This window comes from Xyrauchen texanus, chromosome 26 (assembly GCF_025860055.1).
Source record: "Xyrauchen texanus isolate HMW12.3.18 chromosome 26, RBS_HiC_50CHRs, whole genome shotgun sequence".
Classification (NCBI taxonomy): Eukaryota; Metazoa; Chordata; class Actinopteri; order Cypriniformes; family Catostomidae; genus Xyrauchen; species Xyrauchen texanus.
In genome coordinates, this window is record NC_068301.1 from 32,769,816 (window position 1) to 32,794,202 (window position 24,387).

General features: G+C 37.6%; 1 protein-coding gene across 2 annotated transcripts in view; it reads right to left on the reverse strand.

The window, feature by feature from the left end:
- Positions 1-24,387, reverse strand: part of LOC127620257 (semaphorin-4A-like) — a 54,150-nt gene that overhangs the window by 18,526 nt on the left and 11,237 nt on the right. Inside the window, exons 1-2 of one of the 2 annotated variants that reach the window (XM_052093422.1) lie at positions 12,450-12,540; positions 10,485-10,727 (exon numbers count right to left, since the gene is read on the reverse strand). In XM_052093422.1, the coding sequence (XP_051949382.1) occupies positions 10,485-10,575 (91 nt within the window). In that variant the 5' untranslated portion in view covers positions 10,576-10,727; positions 12,450-12,540. Of the gene's footprint in view, positions 1-10,484; positions 10,728-12,449; positions 12,541-24,387 lie in introns of those variants that run through there. The other variant, XM_052093420.1, reaches the window with a different exon arrangement.

Below are 24,387 nucleotides of genomic sequence, written 5' to 3' on the forward strand. Positions count from 1 at the left end.
TTGCTAATATTAAATCTGTGGCGTGGTTAAAAAAATTAAGTGTATGTAAAGTTCTGTCTTCCACATTTACACATACACACATATATACACACACACATATATATTTTACTATGTAATATTACTACATTACATAGTTCTTAATTACAAAAGCTTTGACTAAAATACTCAATGAAAGCAGAAAAGTGCAATAGCTCAATGTTGTTATGATACAGTGATCCCAACAGCTACAGTAGATACCTTTACGGTGACTTTATCACTCCAAGCACATTCATTTGCTACTGACATCAGCTGATGTAAAATATTATGACAGGTGTCGCATTAAATTTGTCAAAACTGGTGGTATCTGTGTAGTGAGCCATGGAGATATGTAGTATAAATAAACACTTAAGGGAAAAGACTCTCTAGGACACACAAATAGAGGGAAAAAAATAAAGAGAGTAAAATATAAAATGGAAAAAATACTGGAGAAACACCAGGGGGCAGACATACCACAACAGAGACACCAAGCGAACCTAGAAGTGCTTATTAATTGTAAACAGAATTCAAAAACACAGTTTGCATGACAAAGAAGGATGCAGACAGATGTGTTTTGTTTACACCTTTCAGTGTGCGGGCCTGTGTTAGAGAGATCTGGGTAAAAAAAACGCATAATACATAAACAACCATTCTTTTATATTTTCTATGGAATCTTCTCACATATTTTATTGTTTGCCACACAAACATCAGTCTTAGAAAGCACAGATAGCTCCTCATCAAGCTGCATGATGAGAGGTATCATTCATGTTAATACCACAAGTTACATGCCCATTTTTAACATTTAGGTTAAGGGGTTTGTTCAAACCCCTAACCCTAAATATGAGCAATAGTAATAGGGCTAGGTGAGCAGTGATAATATTAACCCATTAAGTGCAGTGACTTAATGTTAAAGAGTTAGCTTTTCAAGATAACATTTAGTTCAACGCGGCCCTGGACAAGCAAGATATTTAGCAATTGTTTCTTTAATGCTTTTCAAAGCTCAGAATGTCTGACAAAAGTTTATCTTGCTTTAAATCTGAGGCTAAAACTATACAGTAATCTGAGGAAGCAGAGAGGCGTGAAGTATGTCTCTCAAGATGAAAGGCACTATGCTATTTCCGAGAAGTCTATTCTCAAAGCATATGAAGAATTTCACTTCTTGTTAATTCTTTTAAGTCGAGACTCTTTATGGTATCATGTTGTCATGCATACCTAATGTGCTCTTGGTCAGTTTATAATTGTATTTATATTGTCAAGTGGTTTCTCAAAAATATGAACTGCTCACCTCAAGTTTGATGTTTGTGTGTAAAAGTGCATGTGGTTGATGTTGCTTGCTCAGAGCAAACACTTGCTTAAGCAGCCAATGCCTGGTTTCTGTAGCACAGTCTTCATTCAGAAACCACAACAGATATATTTTATTATATAAGTTTATTCTAGATTTGTTCAGAGATCAAGAGAAGGCTCAAAGGGATAGTTCACCCAGAAATGGAAATTTTGTCATCACATTATGTTGTTGCAAACCATACGGATTTCTTTCTTCAGTGAAACAAAAAGGGAGAAATTTTGAAGAACGTACTATTTGTAGGAACTTGAGATTTTTAAAAGGCAAAAGCACCTTGAAAGTATCATAAAACCGACTTGTACGCTATATCTCAAGTCTTCTTTAGCCATACGATAGCTTTGTGTGAGGAACAGTTCGAAATTCATTTCTCCGAGGTGAACTCGAGGAGAGTGTTGGCCTGATTACAAAGAAATTGATTACTGTAATCAAATTAATTTTTTTGTTTAAAAGTAGTGTAATGTATTATTGTAATCTTGTAATTATAATACAATCATGTAAAGCTGCATATTGTAATCAGATTACAGTTACTGACTTTCAAATTTAAGTTAATTGTCTTTAAGTGCATTCCTGTGGTTACAATTTTTTTTTTAATTAAGTAGAATACTTTTAAAGCATTTATTATGTTAATAAATATGTCAGCTTGCATTGCAGTGACATCAGAAGAGTCACTAATTAGTTACTGTAAGTTACTTTAATGTGACTTGTGTGCGATAAACAACAAGTAGGAAATATAGACACTATTTTACATTTGTTGAGCGGTAAAACAAACTTCTGGGAAGTGTTTAAGAAAGTAACAAAAGTAATTAGAAATGTGAATACTTTATTGATAAGGTAATCAGTTAAGTAATCTTATCACAATTTTAGAGAAGTAATTTGTAGTGGATTGCTTTTTTTTGTAACTTACCCAACACTGCTTGAGAACTGAATGAGTCATGGACCATTATTCAGACCAGTTCGTGAACCAGATCAACCGTTTAATAAAAAAATAAAATAAAAAAAAGCAGACATGATGTGTTTACAAATCAGACATTGTTATTTCTCTCATTCACCCAATCTAAGATTTCCATTAGAGCGGTCAACAGGGCTACTGAAACAAAATTCAATATTTTCCCACATATATATATATATATATATATATATATATATATATATATATATATATATATATAAATATTCACAAAGTTCAAATTAAATTTGAATTTTAAAGACATTAGTTCAGATAGGGGGAAAAAGCTGCAAGACATCTGATTTTTAAAGCAACATTGCCCACGTCTACAAGAGGGCACAATTAATCAATATAAACTAAACTAAACTAAACAGCTATTGCTTATTGCAACAACAACAAAAAACATATCTGGCGGTCCATAAAAAAGTAAAATTATAAATATTTAACCAGTTCATACTCTCAAATCTCACATAAAAAAGTAAACAGTTCTATGTTAACTTGTTGTTGCACAGTAGCATATACCGGTGCCATAGTACTACCATGGATTCAAGCTTCATAATACTGGTGGAACCACAGTGTTTTTCATTAAATACATTTGTATGTACATACTTTATGCTTATGCAGCGAGACGCTGTAAGAGAGCAAGACAATGGCCAAAGACCTCTACCAAAGGCCCGTATACTCAAAACGCGTGCGCTAGACAGACATCTTTGACCATTGAGCCGCGTCTGTTTTTTTAGCGTTCGATCAGGTGTTCTGCATCTGATTAGATGCTGTATCAATTTAAAAGAAAATTCAACCTTTTAAATGCATCCCAGTACACATACATTACATTTTATTCATTGTGCTGCAGTCTGTTTTGACCCAAGAATGAGATCGGTTATTACAATTTTACATTTGACAGCATTAATTTTCAGTGAATAAAGACTAAAATTTCCATCTGTTCCTTATATAACAGTATCCAGCTGTTCCATGAAAGCTATGCAGTGTGTAAACCTCACTCTCTGGCGACCGAGGCTAGAGGCCATGGCTTTTATAGCCTTCTTGCTAGCGCGTCTGACTCCCATGCCAGGGATTGCTGGTTTGAATTCCGGTCAGGGCAGGTCGATTAGGACTGATGACACTCACACAAAGCTATTGTATAGCTTCAGAAGAAATATATACAGTATAAATCACATATGGACTACTTTCATGATGCTTTTGCGTCCTTTTTTATGCTTGTCAACACGATTGTTGCCATTGGTGATGTCTATGATATCATTCAAAAACAAGCATGCTAGACTGGCATTCAGTAATGTTGTGCGTGGGTTGCGTGTGAATGGTTGAATAGTTTGTGTGAGTTTGGGATAAGGGTTTATCATAGAAGAGGTGTATTACAGACTTTCACCATTATACAATGCACTACTCTCATCCTAATCTACCTGAAGTAGCATGCCCACATTATGCAGTTTTATTCAAAATTTTTATTCAGCAAATTAATATTATGCCGTTTTTATGCAAAACAGTCTTTTTTGTCAATTTTGTCTGATCACATACAACCCAAAAAAAAAATATAAAAAAATTGTCTTCATGGTCGGTGAAGACAGTACAGACAACCACAGAACACATCATTGCTATGGGCAATGACATGTTAAGAAAGTGTAATTGTGGTTGAGGTAAAACAACCAGAATAATGCCAGGTCTAAAAAAGCTATCACAAAAATCCCCTTTTACAAATGGAAAAATGCATCTATGTGTGGGTAAAGTGTAGTCTACATCTACAAAAAGAGCTGCATGAGAGATTAGCGACCGTTTCTTTGTCTGTTTCCGACACTTGGCAAGCTCTCGTCTTGAATAGGAAACTTAAAAACAATTTCATGTCAAATTTAATTTGTGTAGTTTCTGAACAGCGAACAACAAGCCACAAAGTGCTCACCATGAGAAAGTGTTCATTTTCGCATTCATTACAAGCCACATCTTACACCATAAAGTAAAAATAAATACTTCTAATGTACCAAAATGAATTGTCAAACCACAAGATAAATTAAATGGAATTAGTGAATTAACAAGTATGTCATATTGCAGGCTGTAGAATGTTACCATAAACACAGAGTACTGAGTAACTTTTGAGCAACAAAACATAACTAATATAAAATGTAATCTTTATAATAACTTAAATATTATCTGGATGTTATACAGTATAGATTTGACCCCAATCCTAATCCATACTTCAGTAAGCATGGGACTGAAAGAATTCAGACACATTCTTCTGTACAGGAATCTGGGGGAAAAGGACAGAGGTGGTGTTACACAACAAAACAATTAAAAACTGAGAATTCCTGCCAATGCTTGTGGAAACAAACCACTATCTGGGCCTTTGCTAAGTTTTTGGGAGAGTAAAATCTTCAAGGAAGCTCTCTGACTTCACAAAGAAAGCTAATCGACTGCAAAGTCCTATCAAAATCAACACTGTTCAGCCCCAAGCGCAGTTCTTTTTTCATCCCACTGACCCTGGGATGAAAACATTCTGCTCCATAGGGAGGCTAATCCCCAGGCCTGAGTCATGGCATACCATCTGTCTTCTCAAAGCACCCCTCTGAGCGAGCGAGGCGTCAGCACTTTTCCTCCTCCTATTTTTTACAAAGCATCATAATTCATTGTAAAATGAATGAGTAAATGGGCACTTGAATATTCAAGTAGATTTTAATCCTTTTATAGACTAATTTAAAAAAAATGTCTCTACATGAACGAACGTACAGATGCATGTACCGGTGTGCTCAGTAGGGATGGGCATTTTGGTCATTTTGTCTTAAGTACTCGTCAAGTACTCAAGGGGCAATTACATGTTCATAACTGTATATATATAATAACATGTCTGCTGCATTGCGTCTTATTGTTCCAGTGTATCATCTATTCATTATTATATGCTGATATAAAACAGTGTTACAAAATGAACAAAAGATTGCATAATCAAAATATAATGCATCATATTTTGTCATTATGTGAAGATTCGCTGCCCACCTCTGAAAGAAGGTTACCGTAGCAATCTTAGTAAGAGCACACCAGTTTTTTTAGTGACTGTCTGAACCATCTATTTTCAAATAGCAGGAGATGCCATAACCATTGCGTTTTAATATATGCGTTAAGTTCAGTTTTAAAGATGCCGCATTGTGTTCCATTTAACTGGGCTATGTCTAGCTGTTTGAAACACTGGCACATGCGACTGGTGTGTATGTGTAAGTGTGTGTCCAAATGTTCGCTCTTGTGAGGAAAGCAACGATGCTCTGTATTGATGTTGCTGAGATTCATGAAGCATTCCATTGAACTCGGAGGATCTGAATTTCCACCTTTCAACTGAGGAAAGTGCACTTTATATCGGATATCTAACTTGGAAACCCAAGAAGAAATCGACGAGATGCAGGTGTGTGTTACGTCACGCAGGGCAGGGTAATAAATAATAATGTTAATAAAGCGTGTTTAGCAAATGTATTACAGAGACAGGCTTTCAAAACACGGTTAATTACAGTCTCTTTGTTTTGATTGTTTGTCTTGAGAAGTCTCTGATAATGAATGTACCCCTCAAAGTCACAATGTAATCAATCTCAAAATTAAAAATAAGCTCCCTCTTTGACACGTTTGTGTTTAGTTGTCAAGTAACTGTCACTGGATTTCGAATTAAGTGAAAAGTCACATCATGCATTTTCACGATCGATCATTGCTGCCATGTCCGAGTACCCAAGTCCTCGAGCCCATCCCTAGTGTTCATGTTGACTAACTGAACAACATAAACTGAATTAGCTGTCAGCCTCAAGGTAGGTGGCGCTCCAGGTCACACCTACTGATGACGAGGCCAATGGCAGTAAGAAAGTGTTTAGCAGCCGGTTAGAAGTTTTCCTAAAAGTTTGCCTAGTTTTGTTCTAAATAATGTCACACCAGATCTTTCTTTGATTTCGTATGAAGTATATTGGGCTTTAAGTGTAATTCATTCTGAAATAGGACTACATCAGAAGAAATGGATGTTTTGTGCAGTACATTTACAAGAACCGGCTCATTAGATTCATTCGTTCGGGAAAGGGAAAACACTGGGGTTACTGTGTGTTTCATGATGCAGGTTCAAAAGAACAGGTTCATAAGATTCATTAGTCAGAGTACTTTATTACAGCGTTCATGCATGCTGTACAGGCAGTGGATGGAAAAATGTATGTTTTACAACAATTATAAATTTCCCCCATCAAAAGTGACAAAATGGCAGAGTAAGAGAAGTTTGTTTTGCTACCAACCTGTACCTATGCTGCTTCCTAATTCACAAGTGATGATCGAGGTGCTTAAATTAGTCTTATCATGATGAATCACATTTTTCATGATCGTTTGAGATGGAGTTCACTGTACTTTTGAAAGCAAAGTGTAAATTTGAAACTCTTTAAAATCCCAGCAGCAATTATTATGTTTGCACGTGTCACTGCATATTGCCTGTCAGCATCAAATCAGACTCAGTCACCTGCTTAAGTGTGATCTGTTTCATCCTGGAATTGGCTGTAATTGGTACCGCAGGGACACAGGGACTACAACAGCCTGAATTAAACCCTTTAATCCTCACAAACGATCAATAATTTACATTTGGAGGTGCAGCAAACATTCACAGTTTAAATGAATGATCTTGAATCAGCAAAACCATCATATCTGGATAGGTAATCATCTGTAGTCTTGTCCCTCTGTTATTGATGATTTCAGATGGTCAACTCCGCTAAGGAGAAGCTCATTGCAACTAATTCTCATGACTCTCACAGACAAATCATGCCAGGTCAGCCTCATTTAGCCCTGCTTTTAAAAACTTGTGGACAGGCCTCTTATCAAATAACTGTGGTTGAGAGAACAAGGGACTCTATTCATTAAAATAAGCCACAAAGACACAAAACAACTGTTTTCACCTACATCCGCAGATTCAATTGCTTGCTTACTTCTCCAAAGTAGGCCATTCTTACTTCCTTGTCTGTGACCCCAATTTTCATGACCCCTAAATCAATCTGCCAAAATCAATTAACCATAGTGCCAGAAGAGCTTGTTTTGACATAAATCAAAAAGATTGCAAGTTACTAGGTTCACTATGTCACTCTTCCCACAGTTCAGAAACACTGGAATGGACAGCAGCGATTAACTAATCTGACCACCAAAGACAACAATCTTAACCTGAATGCTTAAGGCAAATGTAACGTAAACACAGCAGTCATCTCTTAATATTTATTTTAAAACAGACACTGCACCCTAATGTTAGAACTATAAAACAGAAAGACCTAACACAAGGAGGACATGATTGCCAGATCACCACTTCATAGCCTCAGACTAACCAGAAACAACGTCCAAGTATTTATGACCTAGTATCAATAACACAGGCTTTTAATAAACATACTAACTTTCCTTTACTGGAACACAAAATCCATGCATCTCTCGTTGTGAATGAATGTCTCTGTCACTTTGCTGCAACAGTCACCTGCTTGTTTGCTTACACTATATCCATTCTAGTGCGTAAAACATTCGTTACGTGAACTTGAATGCGCTGACGCAAAACAAATATCTAGCAATCAGATAGCATGACTGAAGGAAGGAGTTTCTTATTGGCTAACTCATTTAGGTAAGCATGCTTACCTTGGCCCTTGGGCAGTAAACAATGCTTTGAATCGAAGTCAGAGAAACCATTACATAAATTGCTAATACCTAAGGGTGGCACCAAAGCGAATAAATTAATAACTGTATGTTTTGTTCAACTGAAATTAAAGATGACAAATTTGAATGAAAACAGTAGTTTATATTAACAATTGTCAAAAATCACAAAGTGAAATATGATTTCTGTAAGTGATCAAATACAAATATCTTTTATGTGCGATCACTGCTGCAGTAATGCCGAAGTACCAAGTTTTCTAAAAAATTCGACATTTTTTACTTGCCTGTGCGTTGCTTGGCATAATAATCTAATGTTATATCTTCGATTTCCAGAAAAAAATATGCCATATAGCAGAAAAAACATGCTAAAACAATAATCAGAAAAAAAACATGTGACTATGGATGATAACATGTTAAAGTGCAACCTACATTTCAGATCTGTAAATTGTGATGGAACATTATAACATCAAGTGGAATTAAATAAGACTTTTCTAAGTGAGGTAGAGTGAACAGAACCACAATTTCATGTTTACAAAGTTTGAACAACAGCAATAATAATAATAATAATAATAAATACTTTTTTATCATAAGATTATGAACATATGCAATATTATTTATGAATAATTGGAGTATTTTTTAATTCATCATTAGCCAAAGTACTGCTTTTTCAGTGGTGTTACACCTTTTAAACAGTGATAAGAACAAGTAACACTACTGGCAGTGACACAAATTTAGGATAAAAGTTATTAATTTGATTATCATTACAGCCCCACTAAAAAGAACAAAAGAAGTGTTCAAAAGATCACTTACAATATCATGATATTTTCAAATAAAAATTCTGCATGACCCTCATCATGCGTTTATGCTAGTCACCACACTGCAAATATTCATCAGCCAGAGAAAACATTTCAAAGTGTATAACATGGCTGCATGATTATGCCAAAAATCATAACATTAATTTAATATTGTAATAGTAATTATTATTATTGTTGATTAATGGAAGTTATATTAAATACTTATTTGTTCAACTTCATGACATATTCTTTTTGTATGCTACATATCCAAAATAAGCTAAGAACTTTTGAGGGGAATTACTTTATTAATGTTTTATACATCAGTAAATCAACTTCACATTGGCCTACTTAGTAGCATGGCAAAACAAAACTTTTATACATTTTAAATAAACTGAAGTATTCCTCCCATAACCGTCATTAAAATTTGTGACTTGTGCCACAGTATGTTGGTTCAGACCAGACTTGATCACACATTGATGAGATTTGGGCCCCCAGGACCCTGTCACTGGTTTGTCCCTTCTCGTACCACTGTCAGAAGGTACTCACCACTGCTGACCGGGAACACCCCTCAAACATTGACTCTGACCCAGTCATCTGACCATAACAATTTGGCCCCTGTCAATTTCACTAAGGTCTTTATTACTGCCCATTTCTCCTGAATTCAACACGTTGACTACAAGAACTGATTGTTCGCTTACTATCAAATCTACCCAGACCTTGACATGTGGCATTGTTTGGAGATGATCAACATTATTCGCTTCACCTGTGAGTGGTCATGATGTTTTAACTCATCTTTGTAACAAATACGGAAATATTAGGTATGCATGATAGAAGTCATATTGAAATTATCCTGAAAAATATTGTGATTGTGATTTGAACAGCGATATGAAAATATAAATATAAAAAGTAGAAAGTGATTGTCAAACCAGAGATTGTTGTGCATCCCGAAGTCGAAGCTGAAATGTAGGGGTTACCGTGCCTTTTCGGTAGCTGCACCCAGATTATGGAATGCTCTGCCCCTCTGTATTAGATCTGCACCATCACTATCTGTTTTTAAATCTAAGCTAATCTAATCTCTTTGATTTGGCATATAACCAATGAGGAAGTTTCATTGCACTGTATTTTAGTAATGATATTGTATTGTCTAATTGTTCTGTCCTTAAATGTGCAGCGCATTGGTCAACCCTGGTTGTGTTTAATGGTGCTTTATAAATAAAATTGACATTGACATTGATTGCAATAGTAACTAGTGATATAAAAAAAATAGCAAGTGTTTCCTTTTGATAAAAATATTGTCATGTTCTACTGCCGATAAAAAGACTTTGGCTACTTTTAAAGTTGACATTTGAGTCCTTTAAAAAAAGAACCAAACTCAGACCTTTTGCACTTTGTAGCTTTAGCTATACAAACAAACAAACAAAAACATAAAAAAGTGACACAAAGAGGAAAAAAAAACACCGTCTTCTTCCGGCTTGCATTGTTCCAGTCCTGCGCAACCCTTGTACATATAACTATACAAATATTTGCAAGGCTTCTTGCTTTCTAGCTAATTGAGCAGCAGCATTTGGCACCACAGTTGTACAAGAGGTGCTTAACTCAAAAAGGTTATTTTATTGCAAAAAATATATACATATTTTTTTTTACAATATCTATGGCACATGAAAAAAAAATTCCTGCTATAACATCCATTTAAAAATCTTAAAAAAATACTTTTATACTAAGTATAAAACAAAGAGTTCTATAAACTTACCCATGGGAAAGGAGAGGCGGGGAATGACATGGCATGTGCTGAGGACAATCAGAAAGGACAAACAGGCACAGAGTGACCCCGAATGTGCCATCCTGTTGGAAAATCAGGAGGCCGCTGAGCAGAACAACCAAATCCAGAGACAGGTCTATCGTTCAGTGTTGGATTCTGTTACTGGCCTTTCAGTTCTGAGTAGCCCACAGCGACACAACTTCCAACAGTCAAAGTAGTCAGCCGTCATCTCATCTACACAGGAATCATTTAATGCATGTTAGACTCTATAGAGGAAGGCGATAGCACTTAAGTCATTACTTCCTCTAAAGACACAGTAGCTTCTTCCTCTTTCAGTATTTTGCACAAGTTTAAGAAGCAGTAAAAAGACGACATCAATAAGCACATGATTGCCGTAGAGCAATTATCTGTGATATTGCTGCTAATCTAATGGCTATATGATGGAAATTCATGAGCCAAGAACAAAAAACATTTGCCTTGCCATTCATCTTATACAGACTAATATGGAAGAAAGGAAAAACTAAACAGTGTTGCATCTGTTGGGAAGAGAATCGTATGAACTTTATGTTTCAGTAAATAACAATACTTGGGTGTTTACGGTGGTTGCCAGAGTGTTGCTATGTGGTTGATTAGGTGTTCTAAAGCAGTCTCAAATGACGCACTATACATTTTTCAGACTTGGAATGTTCATCAGTAATCAACTAATAAAAGTTCTCATTCTACACCAGCTAGTCGACTATTAAAAACACTACTAAAAGTATCCCTAGTTTATTTTTCTTTGTGCATTTTCCTGTCATGGGCAAAGCTGAATTATTCCATACTTTCCCTCTTAATCTGAGACTGTGAAATGGTACAAGAAACTCAGAAGCTTATCAGATCATTATGTGTATGTGCGATAAATCTGAAAATGGGCAGAACACATTTTATAAAAAGCCAACTTTCATAACATCACAATAAGTATTTATTTATTATTAATTAATATTTTTAATTTCTTTTCCCCCCAAAACAAAAACAAAGTTTGTTGAAGATAGTTTATTTTAAAACCGTTCTTGGTAACGTTTGTGAATAAAACTAAACATAGTTTCAGGTACGTCTCATACTTGATAATTATAACTGACATTTTCAATTTAGAGTAACTGATTACTTGTTTTTTTTTTGTGGGTTAAAGTACTTGAGTGCTTCAAGTTTTTTTTTGTCTACACTGTTTCTATGGTATTCTGGCTTGTTCCTAGGAGGTTGATTAAAACTTTTTTTAAATAACTACACACCTACACAACAAAACAAATTGGCCAACCTTATTTCTTGTGCAATACAATGTAATTCTGCAACCTTCTTGACCCAGAAATCTCCTGACGTACAAACCCAAATTACTCATTCATAATTCAGGCAGTGGGTATTAGTATGTCTACCCACTTGGCAGTAACCGGAACAGTCATATAACAACTGCCCAACACACAATTAGTTCCTCAAATGTCAATGATTGGTTGGTTAATACTAGTGGCTAGAAGCATGTTCATGTTGCAGCTTCAGCGGGTCAGTAAGAAACAGTATAATACACTTGATCCCAGCCCAAAAAAAATAATTCTCAGTTGAACAATCCTATGTTAATGATGCATTGAAGCACAAAACAGCCAGTAGTTTGGACACAGTTGAATTCATGAATTTATGTTTCTCATGATATTTAAATATTTTATTCTAAAGTCTGAAATCCTTTTTTTTTTTTTTTTTAAATGTATGGATTTAAAAGAATGGATTTAATAAATCGTTTTGATTTAATTAGGCTATGCAGTAACCATTTTTTGCCCTAATTTACATAGTGTACTTTATCTTTGAAGACAAAAGAATTAAAAGATTAAAAAGCAGAAAATAAAACTGTAGTTTCCAGCTGGATGCATGATTGAAACTAAACTAAGTGCTAGAAAATATAATAGATAGTACTGCCTGAATGGGATTTACCTGGGGACAGTACCGCCGAATGGGAGTAATACTTGACTTCCAGTCATATGACAGCAGATTTGTATCACTGCAAATGAGGCATTCACATCTGATGTAGCACAAGGGTAGTTCCAGCTAGAGGTCTGCATGGGATGGATTTTTCAGTCCCGATCCCCTAAGATTCTGTCCCGCTTATATCATCGTAGGCATCTATTTTTCAATTCCCACCCGAAAAAACAAACAGAACAAGAAAACATGTTTCATCAACACTCTTTTTATTTGTTTATTTTAACGTGTAAAGGGAAAAATATGTTTTGTAAAAAAATAATTTACAGCCTCCATATTAAGGTATAGAGCCTAACAATTAAGGTTGGGTGATATGGCCAAAATTGTTATCACGATAATCTTTTTCATATTGTTCAATATCGATATTTATCACGATATACATTTACACATTGCACTTTCTTTTTTTATTTCAAAGTTGACGGAAGAAAATAAGAAAAAATTTACTCTAAACAGTCAAAAAAGTCCCTACAAAACTAAACAGGGGCTCCAGAGACGGCCAATGCAGTGGGGTCTGCGGGATCCTTTACCAATTTTACCGTCTTTTACCGTTTATCAATTGAAAATGAATGTTAAAAGATCATCTGTTTGTTCTGACGCATAGTGACAGCAGTCCATATTTGTTGGAATATTTTTACATTATATTTCTTTAGATTCAGATACACAAGTATGGGGCATAGAAGCCCTTGTGACTGTGGAATGATGCTGAATGTGGGTTCAGGGGTGTCCCGAGAGAAAATGTAGAAAACATTTGTATATTTTCATTAAAGTGAGAGACTAGTCTACCAACTAGTAATTTTAGTCTTTCCTTATCCATTCCAGACATCTAATTTATTCTCACAAAATTTTCACAGAAATCGATTTGTTTATAATTAAAGGCTCGTAACATGCTGATTAATAAAGATACATTTAGAAAGGAAAAACTTTATGGTCTAAAAGGTGCTTTGAAACCACGTTAACTCATGCAACGCTTCATGCCTATACACATGCAGGAAAAAGAGGTAACGCGTGCGGAGCGGGACAGGGCAGAAATGATGCATGTTTGCTGCTAGAGAACAATATTCAAGAATACTGTGCAGAAAGATCAGAGCTGTTGTCCACATCACTGTTGTTCTGTCGCGCTCTTCACTAGAGACGATGAGAGGGCGCAACCGTTGCCATGAAGTCTTGCGGTGTGGATGGACTCAATCCGGTGTCCGACGTAACCTAATTGTTAGCAAGGCAGCTAGCATTAGCAAGTTCATCCAGTCTGACCCTACGTTACCATTGGTGCGTTGTGAGCGAAGCTGAGAGCGTTTTCAATTCATTCCTATGAAAGCCGAGTGTCATGATCGCAAGGTGGATCATAGGCTTGGCAGCGGTGCGGAGCAAGCTCTCTCCTAGCGCTGCGAGCACCTTTGAGCAGATTTCGTCCGCCCCAGTGGAAACGCAGCCTGAGAAAGCCAAACTGCTTGTGTTTTAGCGACACGCAGTAAATATCGAAAATTCATTCATTCAAACATTGTCTTTCTAGCCTTTAGCAATAATGTTTGTCCAGACAATAAACTAAAATATACCCACATAATAAAAATATCTTCAACACCATTGAGATAAAAGAAAAAGAAAAATGAAAAATGAACAAAAAGCATCTGCAATAAAATCGTAATAGGCCTATTTATTTAGGCTTGCTTAACTGGCCTGTTGGTCACAGTTTAACTTAAACCTAATAAACTTAAGCAGACAAGGCTTACTGAATATGTCCATGTAGGAACTGGATGTCGTTCACCGATGAGGGCTTAAATATAGTGTGTCTCTGCTCAAGTATGTGTCTGCAAATACTATAAGCTCGTTCCGATGGTGTGCTGGAAGCTGGGATGCAAAGTACATAGTGTGTTAGTTTGCTTGGTCTAGGAAACCGTGACAGTTTCTCTTCCACCACTGGAGGACATCCTTGGGTCCGTGTGCTTCAGATAAATCCAGGTGGACTTTTAAATAGTCTGAGATCTCGGAATCTAAAGATGTCACCAAGTTGCTGACCATGGTACCTTCATCCTCCCATTCCTCAAAGTCATGAAAAGTCACCATTTTAACTGGCGGCTCTTGGTTTTCCTCGGCGAGTCTGACATCAAACCCTAACATATCAACCAGCATGTTTACAGCATCGATCACAGATTGTCTTTCATTTTCATCAATCATCTTTAGCTGACGTAGTCTGGGAGTGAGTAATGTCACTAATTTGTAGAGCAAGTGAATTCCATTTGCTTCCAAGCTGTTCAGCGACACCAGTTTGTCCAGCATACAGTCGGCCTTGGCTGCTTTGCAATGGTTTCTTAGTTTTACTGACCACAGCAGAACAAGGGACCCACATAAGGCAGTATCTTCTGACTCCAAGTCATTAGTTGAGTCTTTGAACTGTTTAAAAAACGACACCTGGGTTGTAAGAGTATTCTTGTTAATATACCCTACTTTATCATACCGTTTATTATCCAACAGGATTGATGCAATGTCATCATACTGTTGTAACACAGAATCTAGCATTTCAACATTAGAATTCCATCTTGTCTCCATTGAATGTTTAAGAGACTTTAGAGCTTGACTTGCAGGCCCAAATTATTGAAGTAGGTGACACATTTTTTCACATCTCTCAGAAGCTGGCAAACTTCAGGTGCTTTATCCATCACAGCAGATGAGAATGCATGTGAAAGAGCCATACTGATGTGGGCACTTCAGTTAAATCTTGTGAAGCCATGCAGGGCTGCCACCATGTTCACAACTCTATCAGTGAAGACAACAAGTTTTTTTGCCTGTAAGCAATCAATTCCAAAGACACTGAGGTTTTGAAATAAAACGGTTCAGATGTTTTACGAACTGTACTTCCGATAGTGTTCAGTATACATCAGTTGTCACAGCACATTCGTATTTCACTATTGTCTCCATCATGTCACTGACCACAGCCTTTCTAAGTTTTTGTGCCCTTTTACCCAGATGTTGTGACCCTGTTGTTGGATGGGGCAACATCTCCCTCACATAACATTTGTCTATCTTGGCTGCAGTGTCTATGAGATGCTGCATTAGTTTAATGAAACCCTCGCCAGAGACAGTGTCATAAGTTCGTAGGTCTGCAAAGTCAACGCATTTGTAGTTTAATTTCTTTCTCCTGCTTCCCGTGCACACATCAGTGTCTTCCCACCTGCACCTGCACACAGCAATCAAAACTTATCCTGTGCCACACTCTGTTGCGCCGGGTCCCGATGGGTGTCCCGTGGGAGTGCAGGTCTCTAGTTCCAGCCACTATTAACCTACAGATAGTAAACATGGTGAGAACAGCTCAGATGAGAACTTCACAATTTACTGAGGTGTGAAGATTCTAGAGATGTACCAAAGTCATCTAGTATGACAACACCAGATAGGGTTTCTTTTCCACCTGTTCTGTGATCATCCAGCAGTGTTCTTCAGTTTAGAAGGTCTCGGAGATCTTGAATACCCCATGGAATAGTTTTGCGAATGCAATTTTCATTCCTGTTTGACACATTTTCCACTGAAAAAAATAAGTTAGGATGGGCTATTTCTATTGCTAGTCAATCATGGTATCATGTAGCCTCTTCTAATTTGGACTGACAGGCACCTGGAAGCACTGCTTATAGATCAAAGCTCAAGGTGCAAAATCTTTGCCATTGTCCATTCCTGGACAAGTCTCTTTAATAGGTTTAATAGGTTTGTTGAGCCAGTGGAGGATCAAACCGGTACAAAAATAACCATGCCACTGTCAAATGAGTGGTAGCGATACACGCTTTTCTGGTTATAATGTAGGACTGTAGGTTTTTTCCTCCTTTCCATGATGCAGTCCCACTTTACCTGTGGCTGGTGGTATGGCAGGAGTAAACAGGGTACAAAATGTTTTGAAAATTCATCCACTTCAACTATATTTGGAAGTGTTAGAAAACAAATGTGACCACATTGCATTTGTAAACACTAATCCATCTTAATGTGTCCTGGACAACAGTGAGGGACTAAAAAATAACCATCCACATCTTGGAAAATTTCATACAGACTTTACAGAACATCATCAGTATGCCGGATATCAACCATGCAGTGACACAGATAATATGAAGCAACTGAAGTTAAAACAAGTAGTCCACTAAAATTGCTGCTTGAAACATCATGTCTGTGTTACCAGTAGATTAAAATTATAAAATTATATTCCGGAAAGAAATATTTTTCTGTATTATATCTGTATTGCAGTCATGAAATCAGAGAGACAATCCCCTTAAAATTCAAACACAAGTTGTCATAGTCGTCGCATAAGAGACACCGATGTGTAAATGCCGATCGGTCTCTGCTAACCACTTGTGGTTAAGATGCATCTTAATACTTGGTAACCAAATTGTTATGGCCAGATGACTGTCAGAGCATCTCTGAACCAGCAAGGCTTGTGGGGTGCTCCCGATTAGCAGTGGTGAGTGCCTACCGACAGTGGTCCAAGGAGGGACAAACCACATACCGGCAACAGGATGTTGGGCGACGGCAACGGAGGCTATCCTGTCTGGTCTGAACTGACAGAAGCTCTTCTAAGGCACAAGTCACAGATCATTTTTATGATGGATATGGGAGGAATGTGTCTCAACACACAGTGCATCACACCCTTCTGCTTATGGGGCTTTGTAGCCGCAGACCGGTCAGAGTGCCCATGATGACCCCTGTCCACCGTTGAAAGCACCTACATTGGGCATGTGGATCGGAACTGGACCTTGGAGAATTGGAAGAAGGTAGCCTGGTCCAATGAGTCCCGTTTTCTTTTACATCACATGGGTGGCCGTGAACATGTGCAATGTTTGCAATGTTCTGCTGGGAAATCCTGGGTCCAGCCATTCATGTGGACGTCAATTTGACACATGCCACCTATCTAAACATAGTTGCAGACCAAGTACACCCCTACAGGGCAATGGTATTCCCCAATGGCAGTGGCCTCTTTCAGCAGGAAAATGTGCCCAGCCACACTGCACACATTGTTTGTGAATGGTTTGAGGAACATGATGAAGAGTTCATGGTGTTGCCCTGGCCTTTAGGTAAAGTCATGTTAAGTGGAAATAAAAAGTATGCACACTAAGAATTAGTCAGAATTAAAGACGAGCCACTTTTGACACGCGGCGAAGATCTCTTCAGCTTCTTGATAAATGATACACAATCGTTTGTCAATATGTTTGTGAGGACAGGTGACACCTCTAGTTAAGGAAGTCACACAAGCTCAGTACAAACACAACAATCTTTATATTACAACTAACAGAGACCTCGGGGCCTTGCTGTACTTTTCTTTGCATTGCCCTAAACAAACATAGTCACGTGTGTCATACTATACAGCATTAAATTACAAGGAGCAGAAACATACACAAGGCAAACAGGGAGTAAGTCTTCATTAGCGATGCCAGATATAAACTGAAATCTACACGGGGTCAAGAAGAGTTTCAAAAAAAACAATGGCTCATTTAACTAAGAGAGTTCCTCTTCTTCATTACTGTAAGAACACTTGACAATTTTCATTTCTGTATGTGTTGTTTTAAAAATAAAAATAGGAGATGCAGGTGACTGAGCGGCCTCTCACCCATAACTGAAATATTTTGTTTCACATTCTGGAAACTTTCCACAGCCTTGGTTTAATCCCAAATAAACACAAACAGATCTATGACAATATTTATTTCATATACCGTAATTTCCGGACTATAAGCCGCAACTTTTTCCCAGGCTTTGAACCTCGCGGCTTAAACAACGATGCGGCTAATATATGGATTTTTCCCGCTTTCAAATTTTATTTAAAAAAAAAAAACATTCTGTGACGTGCTCAGTTTTTTGGCGGTGTGAAGCTTTCATTAGACCAATGAAATTGCCGAACGGGTTAAGGTCAAACAACTTTTTTGTTTACTGTTTAGATTAAATCGAGCACGCTCAAACTTCCCATCATTCTGATTACGGTAGTCATTTTGTCACCCTCAAGACACGGAGAAATGCATATGATGCAGCTTTCAAGTTGAAGGCGATTGATCTGGCTGTTGGAAAAGTAAATAGAGCTGCTGCACGGGAGACGTTGGAAACAGCAGCGTGAGGAATTGACTCAGTGCAAAAAGACAACTAAAGCTGAGGCTATCCAACTCCGACACCGAAGGAGATGACTTCAATGGTTTCATGTGCACAAGAGGAGGAAGATAGTGACCAATGACTTTCTTGCTAGGCCATTGTTTACTGCTAATTTGTTATTTTTTGTTACAAGCCGTGTGTGGCAGCGGGGGCGTGGTCAAGCGCCCGTCCGGGAGAGAAAAGCGGTAAGGGCGCTTACACCTGAGCTAATGTCTAACACCTGTGTCTAATTTCAGTAAGCGTGGGGAGAGCGGCATAAAAAGGCAGCAGAGAGAGTGTGTGTGAGTGAGTGAATGAGTGAGTGACAGACACACGTCAGTCTAGTGTTGGCGCATAGAAGTCCAAGAATTGAGAAACTTACATTGCTGTGGCCATTAAAAGCCTTACCTGGAACGTCAAGTGCCCTGCTTCACATGTCCTTCTTGGGAAAACTGTCACCCTGGCATTAGTGTGACAGTTTTCAGCACTTGATGTAAGCGCCCTTACCGCTTTTCTCTCCCAGACGGGCGCTTGACCACACCCCAGCTGCCACACCATGTTTCGTTAAAGCCTATTTATTTTTGTTACAAGGCGTGTTTCGTTAAAGCCTGTGTAAAGTTCATTTGTTTCAATGTACCGGTAGGCACCTGCGGCTTATAGACAGGTGCAGCTTATTTATGTTAAAAATAATATTTTTTTGAAAATTCAGTGGGTGCGGCTTATATTCAGGTGCGCTCAATAGTCCGGAAATTACGGTAGGTAAAGGAATAGATCACCTAAAATGGAAAATTATGTTATTATTTATTCACCCGCATGTCATTCTAAACCTGTATGACTTTCTCTGAAACATAAAATTGGTTGAACATAAAGATATTTTGAAGAATCTCTAAGGTAATCTTTTCCATAAAATGACAGCAAATCAACATATTAAAGCACATTAATAACTTACATTTTGGTATGTTCCTTACACAAAGTTAACAGTGAAATTCCCAAAGACTTGGAATATAGAATATAGCTGGGAATAGAAAATTCAAACAAGTGACAGAGCAATATATTGACCGATATTTGGTAATTTTGCGATTATCAGAACCGGCCGATAGTAATGTACACATGGCCGATTAACAGAAGTGTTTCCAATCCTTTGTGTCAGTTCCAAAATCGACCAACAAATTTGTCAATGGATAGTTTAAATCTGCTTAAGGTTTTGTTTGTTCTAAGTTTAAGTTTAAGTGAAAAGGAGTAATTAATGTATCAGTGTATCTGTCACTTAAGAACTTTTGTGCACTTCTTTTTTGCTCATGTAAAATTGTATTATTTATGTCTGCATTTATATCATTCTTCCTGCTCTCTAGATATCAGTATGGGCATCGGACATTATAAAAACTTGTATCAGTTGACCACTAATATGCTGCTTTTATGCCCTTTTTGGAGCTTGACAGGCGTTGTCACAATATGCTTTCATTTTATAGAAAAGAGCAGCTCGGACAGTAACTAAATGACACAATTTCATTTTTTGGTGAACTATTCCTTTAAGTTGTTGTCTATTTTTGGAAACAAGCATCCTTTCTATAAGGCATAACCAAATTATTTATGGACAAATTATGTGCATCTCATTCTTTGACATCGAACACAAAAACATATTTAATTGGTCTAGTTGACAGCTCAGGCTGTAACAAGGCCTTGAAGAGAACTACTGAAAATAAATAACTCACTGAAATTATGGGTGTAATGTCTACAGGTACAAGACCATATCGCATCAGGAATACTTGCCATACTTGACGCAAAGACTCTGGAAATAACAATCACAACTAGGGCTGGGCGATATAACACATTTTTACGATAAAATTGTGATGATTACCGTGACTCTTAATGCGCTTTTTATTTGGCCATTAAGTTTCATAAATAGTGCATCAGCATACAAATTTCACAATTCTTCAGGGCTGCATAACTAATCAAATTAATATCCAAATAGCGATACGGTAATATGTAATAAGTAAATTGCAAATGGGGTCAAGACATGAAGAATCAAATCGTCCTTGACTTTGACATACAAGAGGTCACTGTAAAGTTTCAGAACTCAAAACTTTCTCCTAACTGCAAAAAGAGCATTTGTTGAAATCAAGCTGCAAAAACGACTTGTTCTCTTCTTCCTCCACATTGTGATGTCACACTGTGGTAGACAATAGCATCTGACTGCCTCCAAAACAACATATTACGGCCTAATTTACCTTCTCACTTCCATAGCCTGCTGAGTAGATGTGAGTTCAGTGTAAGGAGTAACAGAGCACGTGCTCAAAATGAGCATTTTAAAGCAGTAGTGTGACATTCATACTGCACACTGGTACCGCATTGAGTTGGTGCTATGTATTAATGGTGCTGCAAAGACATGGTATATGATGAAATGGTATATAATTAAATCACAGCAGCATTTGCAATTTAATCTCAACTCAACTATATTTATATCGCATTTAAAACAACAGGGTTGACCAAAGTGCTTCACAGTAATAAAATGTAAAACATAACATTTAAAAATGACCATATACACAAACACCAGTAATCTAAAATACAAACACTCTGATACGGTGTCCTACATTTCATTTGTCAGACTCAAAGGTCAGTGTAAAGAGATGCGATTTCAGACGTGAATTAAAAGTCTGTGCAAACTGTTTCTCCGGAAAGTGAAGCATCAGCAAAAAAATAAACGTCATAATAAAAGCACGTTTCAAAATATAAGCTAGAGACCTGAAATTGAAGAAATTGGGGTGTGGTGGGAAAGGACGGTGTGTAGAGACAAATCGGCCACTGTTTTACAGCTTGGATTGGATTGATCGCTTAGATTGACAGGTCTTGATTTACTATGCGCACAACTGAAACAGTGCTGGATCTTATTACTTGTTACGTAATTATGTTTCTGGTTCATTGTGGCATTTACAGATGTAAGTAGTTCTTAGGTTCAGTAAAACCCTCTGATCACAGCAGTGTTGTAACATAAGAGCCTCCAAACATGACATGTAAATGTTGGCATTTTTGGGTAATCAAGATTATGCGGGGTTAGTAATTTTTAAGTCACTGAAATAAGGCCATGTCTACAATAGATTTTGTAGACTCACAAAATTAACTTTTGTGGGACACTTTGTGTGTTAGAAAGGCCGTATCAGATCACGCTCTTCTTCTGAGGTAAATTCACAGCGTGTCTTCTTCCAAAAACTATAATGAGCTCAAACGGGAAAGACTGTACCTCTCACTGGTTTCATACGGATAACACAATCAGAGAATATTTGATTTAAATTGGTTCATTAGACAATTCAAGCTTTCTATATACATTTCTCATGTCTGTGAGGCAAGTATACGCTGAGTTTCGGTTTGTTTTCGTGACACGCTCCAGACAGAAGTTCACAGAGACCGAGACGGCAGAAAGTGCATCCTGTTAGATTTCTTTATTTTACAAAACCACAACGTTTTGCTGTTATTGTGAGTGTACACAAATAAAAGTTAACCCTTTAATTTCGAATTATGTCTTACTCTTATCTGTATGACCAAGTATTTCTTTCTGCTGTTATCAGGGAAAAAGTCAGGTGATCGAGCGAGTGCCTCCAGTGACCACAGAGGATTGACTATGTTATCTTATCAATATAAAAAAACAACTCAAACAGGATCAATTCAAATATTGAATTTTGGGAATTTTTGCAGCCATATCGCCCAGCCCTAATCACAACTTGACATGCACAAGCCCAAAAGCAAGTTGATATGGTGGGATATTAGGTGGGGTACACCAACATTCCTTAGGAAACTGTACCAGGGAAACACCTTAGGGCGGTGATAAAGCGTAATCAAAGCAGGTCTGATCGTCTGACCTTTAAAGAAGAGCAAAGTGTGAAGACTTCACAAGGTGACTAAAAAGCCCAGTGTTGATGACATGATTAAGCACTGACATCTGAAGCTGACTGGTGCCCAAGGGACCTAAAGAAATTCCCTTTCCAGTGGTTTTGTGGTAAGCTCTCAAATCTCATTCACACATAGATTTATGAAAGGTGAAAAAAGGAGGAGAAAGGGAAGAGGATTGAAGGGAGAAAGGGTCTTAAACTTGAGGTAAGATAATATCTAACTCTGGCAAATATTTCACATAACTGAATGAAGCTTAAAAGGGCTGAACCTTAAAGAAATATTTCATCAAAGAAAAAGAAAATTATTTTTTCATTATTTACTCACCCTCATGTCATTCCTAAACCACATATTGCTATTTTTACATGGAATATACAAAGAGAAAAATTTATGAATCTTCACACAGCTTTTTACACTCAGCAGTATATGGAAATTCTGGGCCTATATATACAGTGAGGAAAATAAGTATTTGAACACCCTGCTATTTTGCAAGTTCTCCCACTTAGAAATCATGGAGGGGTCTGAAATTGTCATCGTAGGTGCATGTCCACTGTGAGAGACATAATCTAAAAAAAAAAATCCAGAAATCACAATGTATGATTTTTTAACTATTTATTTGTATGATACAGCTGCAAATAAGTATTTGAACACCTGTCTATCAGCTACAATTCTGACCCTCAAAGACCTGTTAGTCTGCCTTTAAAATGTCCACCTCCACTCCATTTATTATCCTAAATTAGATGCACCTGTTTGAGGTCGTTAGCTGCATAAAGACACCTGTCCACCCCATACAATCAGTAAGAATCCAACTACTGACATGGCCAAGACCAAAGAGCTGTCCAAAGACACTAGAGACAAAATTGTACACCTCCACAAGGCTGGAAAGGGCTACGGGAAATTGCCAAGCAGCTTGGTGAAAAAAGGTCCACTGTTGGAGCAATCATTAGAAAATGGAAGAAGCTAAACATGACTGTCAATCTCCCTCGGACTGGGGCTCCATGCAAGATCTCACCTCATGGGGTCTCAATGATCCTAAGAAAGGTGAGAAATCAGCCCAGAACTACACGGGAGGAGCTGGTCAATGACCTGAAAAGAGCTGGGACCACCGCTTTCAAGGTTACTGTTGGTAATACACTAAGACGTCATGGTTTGAAATCATGCATGGCACGGAAGGTTCCCCTGCTTAAACCAGCACATGTCAAGGCCCGTCTTAAGTTTGCCAATGACCATTTGGATGATCCAGAGGAGTCATGGGAGAAAGTCATGTGGTCAGATGAGACCAAAATAGAACTTTTTGGTCATAATTCCACTAACTGTGTTTGGAGGAAGAAGAATGATGAGTACCATCCCAAGAACACCATCCCTACTGTGAAGCATGGGGGTGGTAGCATCATGCTTTGGGGGTGTTTTTCTGCACATGGGACAGGGCTGACTGCACTGTATTAAGGAGAGGATGACCGGGGCCATGTATTGCGAGATTTTGGGGAACAACCTCCTTCCCTCAGTTAGAGCATTGAAGATGGGTCGAGGCTGGGTCTTCCAACATGACAATGACCCGAAGCACACAGCCAGGATAACCAAGGAGTGGCTCTGTAAGAAGCATATCAAGGTTCTGCCGTGGCCTAGCCAGTCTCCAGACCTAAACCCAATAGAGAATCTTTGGAGGGAGCTCAAACTCCGTGTTTCTCAGCAACAGCCCAGAAACCTGACTGATCTAAAGAAGATCTGTGTGGAGGAGTGGGCCAAAATCCCTCCTGCAGTGTGTGCAAACGTTTGACCTCTGTAATTGCAAACAAAGGCTACTGTACCAAATATTAACATTGCTTTTCTCAGGTGTTCAAATACTTATTTGCAGCTGTATCATACAAATAAATAGTTAAAAAATCATACATTGTGATTTCTGGATTTTTTTTTTATATTATGTCTC